The sequence below is a fragment of the Octopus sinensis genome, linkage group LG14 (genome assembly GCF_006345805.1).
Source record: "Octopus sinensis linkage group LG14, ASM634580v1, whole genome shotgun sequence".
Classification (NCBI taxonomy): domain Eukaryota; kingdom Metazoa; phylum Mollusca; class Cephalopoda; order Octopoda; family Octopodidae; genus Octopus; species Octopus sinensis.
The window spans coordinates 19,701,032-19,710,224 of NC_043010.1; the positions used below are offsets into that span (position 1 = coordinate 19,701,032).

Consider the following 9,193-nt stretch of genomic DNA (forward strand, 5'->3'; position numbering starts at 1 on the left):
ACTAACAAAATTACACGACAAAGTGATTACAGGAATGAAGAGACATGTTCCACAAGAGGGCAGCTATAAAACATTGAGAGGAAAAAACCTACAAAATGAAGTAATTTTGAATACAGGGGTAGAAAGACAGCACCAGAAATTAATAATGGGAATACAAGAGTACTAAGACTGCTCCCTGAAGTTAGTAATTTGGAAAACATGAGCAGGGTATGTCTGTTCTAAAGGTTTATCAATTTGGAATACATGAATAGAAAGACTGCCCCACAAGATTAGTCATTTAGAATGGACGAGTAATACAACTGTCCAACATGGCTGTTAATTTGGAAAGCAGGAGTAGTAAGACTGTTCCAAAAGTCAGTAATTTGGAATAGAGCAGAGGTAAGGTTGCTCCACAAGGTTCCAAATGAGGTAAAAAAATGCAGTAAGACAGTTCCACAACTTTGATAATTTAGGGTAAAGGTTGGGGTAAGAATGTTCAACAAGACGAATGCAGGAGTAGCAAGAATGTTCAAGAGTAGTAACAAATGATTAGTAATTGGAATACAAGAAGATTAAAACTGATGAACAATATTAGCAATTTCAAATAGAAGAATAAAACTGATTAAGAAGATTAGTAATTTGGAATACAAGAAGAGTAAAACTGATCCACAAGGTTAGTAGTCTGTTTATGACTTTGGTCCTAAGAAGGAGGTAGGAACAAGGCTGCTGGAATTCTGTGATGCACCATTAACTTCAGAAAACCAGCCAATCACCTAATCACTTAGCAGTCTGATGGGCACAAAAGCTAGATCGATTACCTCCTCACCAAGCAAGGAGATAGACAGATGCAAAATCTTTTCCAGGGGAAGATCATACACCCCAACATAGGCTGCTAGTCAGTGACTTCAGTATGAGGTCTTGAAAGACTTGGAGAAGTAAATCACACTGGAAATGAAGATTATGGAAGTTCAAAGACCCAGTAAACCATCAGAAATTTAGAGAAATTCTAATGGTAACTTCTGATGAAAGAGGAAGAGATAGGGACATATGGCTTAGAGAACTATCAGATGTTCCTGTGGGACCATCCACTGAGAACTGCTGAGCAAATCTGTGGCTGGTGAAAAGTCCCAGCGAGGCCAAGGGTATGATGGTGAGTCAAGTAGGTGGACAATGCCATAAAAGCAAAGAGACAGACCTGGAAAAATGGTGGGAGCAGAGAATGATATCAGGTAGCCAGAAGGGAAGCTAGACGACAGGTTTACATTGCAAAAGGTAAGAGATTTGCCAATATTTTACAGGATCAGGATCGGAGGCATAAGGTGGTCAGGATTGCAAAGTAGTGTGTCAGTGAGAATTGAGATGTGGGTGAGAAATGTGTGTGAATGGATAATGGTATGCTTGCACTTTGTATCTCAGAGAAGAAAGATGCATGGAAGTGCCACTATGAAAGGTTACTAAATGTGGAAAAGGGGAGACTTTCAAATATTGAACCAATTGAGTGACCAACCATCAGAGTTGATAGCAGTATAATAGATAAGGCAATTAAGGATATGAAGACAAGGAAAGCCCCAGGACCATCGGGTATCACTGGTGAAATGATAAAAATCTCCGGCAGTATGGGATACAGCCTAGTCACCCAGATAGTTAGTCAGGTTATTCAGGAAGGGGTCATCCTTAATGTGCATGTACTATATATATATATATATAATATATATATATATATATATATATACTATGTGCAGTAGTATTATACAAAGGTACAGGTATTATACAAAGGCTGCTACAAAGGTAAAGGTGATGCCTTAGATAGAAACCACTCCAGGGGTATCAAACTACTGGACCAGGTCATGAAAGTTACCAAGAGAGTTATAGCTTTCAACTGATTAGAAATAGAATTAAACTAGATGAGATGCAGTTTGGTTTTGTACCTGGGAAGAGTACCACTGATGCCATCTTTCTAGTGAGGCAGTTTCAGGAAGAGTTTTTGGCCATTGTACTTAGCTTTGTATTTAGCTTTCATTGAGCTGGAGAAAGCTTTCAACAGAGTCTCATGTTCTGTTATATGGTGGTCTCTAAGGAAGCTAGGTGTAGAGGAGTAGCTTGTTAGAGCTGTACAAGCCATTTACACAGGTGTTATCAGTAAGGTGAGAGGAGTCGGCCATGGATACAGTGATGAATTGAGCTTACAGGTAGGGGTTCACAAGGGCTCAGTTCTCAGTTCACTCCTATTCATTATAGTCCTTCAGGCCATAACAGAGGAATTCAAAACTGGATGCCCATGGGAACTATTATACACTGATGACCTCACTCTTATTGCAGAATCTGTAATGGAATTGGAGAAGAAATTCTAGGTGTGGAAGCAAAATCCAGAATCAAAGGGCTTTAAAATTAACCAAGCTAAAACCAAAGTCGTTGTTAGCAAGAGAGCAGATAAGACTCCATTTCTGTCAAACAAATGGCACTTGCTCAATTCGTAGGAAAGGAAGTAATTCCATTTGCTGCACCAAATGTGAGCTATGGACACACAAGAGATGCAGTGGAATCACAGGTAGATTAAGAGATAAAGTTGTCTTTGTATGTGGCAGATGTGAAGGAACAATAATCACTAAGAGCACATGGAGGAGATTATACTCTGTCAAATGCCCAGGAGGCTCTCTTCATGGAGTAGATAGTTTCTGTTGCCTAGGTGACCAGATTAGCAATTATGATGGATGCTCTGAAAGTATTGTTTCTAGAATACAAACAGGCTGGAGAAAGTTGAGAGAGCTCCTACCTGTGTTGGTGACAAAAGGTAGATTGTATGATGCTTGAGTACAAATGTACTCCATGTCCTCTGAATGCAGCGGACATGCATAGACTGGAGAGGAATGAAAGCAGTTTGCTCCACTGGATGTGCAGCATCAATGTGCATGAACGACAAAGCACAAATGTATTGAGAGAAAAGTTGAGCACAAGAGGATCAAATGCAGGAAAGAAGACTACGTTGATTTGGACATGTGGATGAAGACAGCTGTATAAAGAAGTGGTGGTCATTGGAAGTAGATGGCACTTGTGGAAGAGGGAGATCGAGGACGATGTGGGATGAAGTGGTGAGGACCAATCTCAGGATGTTGGGGCTCACGGAGGAAATGACAATGGACTGAGGTGTCTGGCAATATGAGGTTCTCGAGAATACCCACCCACATCAGTGAAACTGGGTTCTGGAAGCATTGTGTTCCACCCACACAAAACAATAAAATTTTCACACCCAAACAAACTCGACCCCCCCTCCTCTGCCAAGTTGTTTCTCTTCTTCATACACTTTGGTTATTTTCCACCCTTGAATCCAGTCTTCCCTACCCTGCTGCTCATTGGGTTTGTTGCATCCCCTCCCCCTCTGTACCCAGATTCTCACCAGTCACAGCATTCTTCACCCCCACTCACTACTCATTGGCAATATCCTACCAGTACCTACCACCATTCATTCCATTCTTCCTTATTCTACCATCCCATCTATGCTCTGACCCCTGTTCCTTGTGAGTATACCTCAGCACTTACTGCCATCCTGCTCCTGCTGTCTCCTACTCTCTCTCTATTTCCCTTGCTCTTCTCCTCTAAAACAACAAATCTGTTTCTGTCCTCATTCTTGATCACTCTCTCTCTCACTCTCTCTCCCTCATCCTTTTGCTTTTACCTCTGGCTAAGTAACCATGTCCCTCCTCTTCAGCAACACTCCTCTTTCTTGTTCACTCCTCCTGTCTCTGGAGGTAACCATGTCCCTCCTATTCAGCAGCACAACTGATTCTGCCCTCATTCTTGTTGACACTTGCTCTCTTCCCTTCCTCTCTCTCTCTCCTCCCCCTCTCTTCCCCTCCCTCTCTTCTCCTTCCTCTCTTCCTCTCCCACTCTTCCTCTCCCTCTCTACCTCTTTCTCACTGGGTAACCATGTAACTCTTCTGCAGCAAGAGATCTGTTTCTCTCTCTCTCTCTCTTTATCTCTCTAACCTTTCATCATCTAAAACAAGATCACCTCCTCCAATGCCCCTCTCTCCTCTCAAAGATTCTCTGTCTTGCAAAGTCACTTGGTGCCCCCCCCCCACCTACCAGTGCAGGTGCCACTTAAAAAGCACCTAGTACACGCTGTAAAGTGGCTGGCATTTAGAAGGGCATCCAGCTGTAAAAAAGTATGCTGAAACTGACCTTGCCGGTGCAAGTGCGATGCAAAAGGAATGCAGCCCTTTCCATGGAGTGGTTAGAGTTAGAAAGAGCATTCAACTGTAAAAAAAGGGCCAAAACAGACATAGAAGCATGTGGCAGGCTCCTGCCTGGCCAGCATGGAAGTAGGACATTAAACAATGAGGATGATTAAGAAGAGTAAAATTCATAAAATTATTATTATTATGGAATACAAGAATAGTAAAACCATTCCACAAGATTCCAGACTACAAGAGGAGAAGAAAAGAGGGAAAATATTGGTAATATGGGAGAGAAAAGAAATAAAACTCATCAACAAGGTTAGTAATGTGGAATGCGAGAACATTGGAATGGATGAACGAAACAAAACTGGTAATCTGGAATACAACGCTAAAAAGAGATGGACAATGTAAGTAATTTGGAATACAAGAAGAGTTGAACTGCTCCACACGATTATTAACCCGGAATACAAGATTAAAACAAACAATAAAAGTAATTCAGAAAAGAAGAAGATTAAGAAAGATGAAGAGTAAAACTGCTCCATAAGATTAATAATCTAGAATACGAGAAAATTCGAATGGGTGAATAGTAATTGGAATGAAAGAAGAAGAGGGAAACTTCTTGAAAAGAAGGGTTCTTTGGAATACAAATATATTAAAATGAGAAATATAAGTACTTTGGAATACAAGAAGATTAAAGTGGATGAAGAATATAAGATGGAATACAGGAAGTGTAACACTGATCCAAAAGATTAAAATTGAAGAACAATATAAGCAATTTAGAATTTAAAAAAAGGGTAAAACTGCTAAACAAGTATAGGAATCTGGAATACAAGCAGATTAACCCTTTCGATACCAACCCAGCTGAAACCACCTCTGGCTCTGTAGTACAAATGTCTTGTTTACATAAGTTTTGAATTAAAATCTTCCACCAAACCTTAGTCACAATTTATGTTCCTAACACCAGCTTTATGATAACAAAATCATTTTACTAAATTCTTTGTTACATTTAAAATAATTGAAAGAAACACAGAGCATCTCAAAATAGTAACGGAAGGGTTAAAACAAATTGATATATAGTAATCTGGGATACAAGCAGATTAAAATGAATAAAAATAGAGGAATATGGAATAAAAGATGAAAATTTCTCGACAAGATAAGTAATCTAGATTGCAAGAATATTAAAAGAGGAAAAATATGGATAATTTGAATACAGTGAGAGAAACATGGCTCCACCAGATTAGAAATCTGGAATACATGAACACTAACACAGATGCAAAGTATTAGTACACAGGAACACTAAAACTGATCCACTGGATTCGGGATCTGGAAAAGAAATGAGTGAACTTCATGGAGGTTAGTAATATGGAAGAAAAGGAAAAGGAGAACGAATAGACAAGGTTAGTTATATGGAATACAGGAACAGAACAAGCGATGAACAAGTTTAGTAATCTGGAATACAAAAAGTGTAAAAATGATGAACAAGGTTAGTAATTAGGAATACAAGAAGAGTGTAAATCGAGAACAAGTAATTAGGAATAAAAGAAGAGTGTAACTCGGGAAGAGGGTTAGTAATTAGGAATACAAGAAGAGTGTAACTCCGGAACAAGGTTAGTAATTAGGCATACAAGAAGAGTGTAACTTGGGAGCAAGGTTAGTAATTAGGAATACAAGAAGAGTGTAACTTGGGAGCAAGGTTAGTAATTAGGAATACAAGAAGAGCGTAACTTGGGAGCAAGGTTAGTAATTAGGAATACAAGAAGAGTGTAACTTGGGAGCAAGGTTAGTAATTAGGAATACAAGAAGAGTGTAACTTGGGAGCAAGGTTAGTAATTAGGAATACAAGAAGAGTGTAACTTGGGAGCAAGGTTAGTAATTAGGAATACAAGAAGAGTGTAACTTGGGAGCAAGGTTAGTAATTAGGAATACAAGAAGAGTGTAACTCGGGAACAAGGTTAGTAATTAGGAATACAAGAAGAGTGTAACTTGGGAGCAAGGTTAGTAATTAGGAATACAAGAAGAGTGTAACTCGGGAACAAGGTTAGTAATTAGGAATACAAGAAGAGTGTAACTCGGGAACAAGGTTAGTAATTAGGAATACAAGAAGAGTAAGGAATAAAGAAAATAGTAACAATGATGAAGGCGTTACTATTAGTAATCTGGAATGCAATCAGTGAATAACTGATTAACGAGGTTAGTATTCTGGATTAAAAGAAGAGCAAAACTGATGAAAATGTTTAGTTATCTGTAGTGCAAGAATTGTAAATGTTTTGAACAAGGTTTATAATCTGGAATAGAAGAAGAGTAAAACTGACAAACATTTCTTGGCATATTCTTGGGAATAAAGAAACCAATGCAGTTTATATTCCCAACATCTGTTTCGCACACAATGATTATTCTTGTTTTCCTTTCATGCAACTTTTCTTGCTTTGTTGTTACTTTCATGTACTTTGACCCTGTGTTCGGAATCGGAGCCAAATACATTTGTCTTGCATTCTTCACAGCAACTGCTTCAATATCGCATCATTGATATGCATAAAAAGACTAAAAGACCAGTGTGGTCGAATTTGGTTCTCAGTGTGGTTGGATAATCTTAAAACGTACCATGTTTTAGTCCTCCATGTGAGATGTGCCAAAGGTTCTTTTTAGACCAAACATTCTCAGTTCTACAACTTTGTGATCAAAGTTACAATAACTTTTCCCTGACCGTTATTCCTGAAGCTGAGGTCTAAAACTCATAATGCCACAGATAAAGTCCAAGAACAACTATTTCATAAACAGTACATAGATGTGGGTGTGACTGAGTGGCAAGAAGTCTGCTTCCCAATCACATGGTTCTGGGTTCAGTCCCACTGTGTGCAGCCGGAGAAAGTGTCTCCTACTATAATCTCAGGCCAACCAATAGCCTTGTGTGGTAGATGGAAACTGAAAGAAGCCCATCTCGTCGTCATCATCATTTCACATCCTTGTTCCACACTGGCAGGATATGGATATATTTCACTTAGGCATTGTGGGATTGATAACCTGGTGTAGAATCCAATAAATGGATGCTTCTGAACAAAGTGTTGGACGAGAATGGAATGAAAAAAGGAAGACGACAAAGGAATGGAAAGTTTTAACCATTTTCTTTTTCCTTTGTCATCTCATCTTCTTTGTGTGTGTGTGTGTGTGAGTGTGTGAGTGCATGTGTGTGAGTTGTGTGTGAGTGGTGTGTGCGCATGCGTGTGTGTGTGTGTGTGAATATTGTCACCACCACTTGGCAGCTGGCTGGTGTTGCTGTGTTCACATGCCTGCAACCTAGCAGTTCAACAAAAGAAAGCAATAGAATAAATACCAGATTTGAAAAGAAATTAAACATTAGGATCAATTCATTCAACTAAAAGTCCTGCAAGGAATGCCCCAGCATGGCCACAATCTAATGACTGAAACAAGTAAACAATTAAAGATGAGTTTCTGGTAACAAATCAAAACATCCAAAAGGGACATTATGAAAAGATTCCCATGTAACAGAATTTGGGATCTCCTTGGGCAATATTTCAGACTTTGTCACAATCTCACTGTTTTACCTTTCATTTGAATTCAGTGATGAAAATCACTCACCTCACAGCCTACAAAACCATATCCTACCTCGACATCATACAAGTTCTTTTTTTTTTCCTCCATAAAGAAGAGGATGGAACATGTGGAAGAGGGAGACCCAAGAAGACATGGGACAAAGTACTGAAGGATGACCTCTGGACGCTCAAACTTTCAGATGAGATGACAAAGGCCCAAAATACCTGGCACTTTGCTGTACTCAAGCAGACCTGTACTTCATAGCCGAAGTGTTAAGGCCACTCCCCGCCCCCTGGTGAAGAGGATTGGTCTGCAAGAGTCACGTGCCAGTGCCACGTAAATAACTCATGCTGGTACCACATAAAAGGCACTTGTGCCAGTGCTATGTAAAAGCATCCACTACACTCTTGGAGTGGTTGGTGTTAGGAAGGGCATCCAGCTATAGAAACCTTGCCAAATCAGATTGGAGCCAAGTGTAGCTCTCAAGCTCGTCAGCTCTGGTCAAACCATCTGACCCATGCCAGAATGGAAAATGGATGATGATGATGATGATAACTAGAATAACACATCTTCAGTGCCTTCCATGAAACTGAAAACTTGAATATTGTTTTACTTGAGGTTCTGGTTGTTACAGAAAGTTCTTTTAGCTCAGTATCCTCTTTAAGATCAGCCTCTTCATTCATCTGAAGAACTTCATCCAAATACTTTTGCGTGAATAATCATTTTCACAGAATACAATTATACCAAGCCCCATTGGTATAATTCATAAAGGTAACATTTGGTGGCCCGGACACCTTATTTGACCATCATTACAGACAAGTAGGGGACCATCTGTGCCCCAAATTAGCAGTGTCTTCATCTCAGCAGCAGAAAATCTGAGGACGTCTTGTTACAAACACACATCAGGGACTAAATGTGAAAAAAGCCATGAATATAGAAATGCCATAATTTTGGGAATGGTAACAATGCCATGGTAGCTGATGCAATATGTCTTTCAAATCTGCAGATGTGGGTTTTGTTTTGGAGTTTAATTTAAATACGAAGGTCTTGGATGGGTAACTTGGGATCAGGAATGGTTTGTGGTTGACTTAGTAACATGGGACTAGCGGTGGTCATGGTTGGTAAGACAAGACAAAAAGGTGGGCTGAAAAACTGAAGGAGTGATGCTAAAGCTGTGAAATCTTGCATGCATCTATTTCAGCTTTTCTTATTAATAACTGTATTGTTTCTTTCCAGGTAAACTGACAGCTGACTCTTCAAAATAGACTTCAGAGGTAACTAGTAGCAACTTCTCTTGAAAATGGACAAAATTCAGCTTTGTGGGGTTAACAAATATCTGCAGAAAAAAAGGTTTAGCTCCCAACATTCATGCTGACATGGTATTAGAGTATGACATTCCAACTTTATCAACAGTGCCAAAATGGACAGCTGAATCTAAGAGGGAAAAGGAAAGTTTTGAAGACCACTCACAGTCTGGACATCCTGCA

At 39.5% G+C, this 9,193-nt stretch overlaps 1 protein-coding gene across 2 annotated transcripts in view; it reads left to right on the forward strand.

Annotated features, from left to right (window-relative positions):
* The window catches only part of LOC115219141 (protein MLP1 homolog), a 197,500-nt gene extending 188,514 nt beyond the window's left edge, over positions 1-8,986 (forward strand). For both annotated transcript variants that reach the window (XM_036508716.1, XM_029789235.2), the window contains exon 31: positions 8,943-8,986. In XM_036508716.1, coding sequence (XP_036364609.1) covers positions 8,943-8,971 — 29 coding nt within the window. In that variant the 3' untranslated portion in view covers positions 8,972-8,986. The remainder of the gene's footprint in view (positions 1-8,942) is intronic.
* The last annotated feature ends 207 nt before the right edge of the window (positions 8,987-9,193 follow it).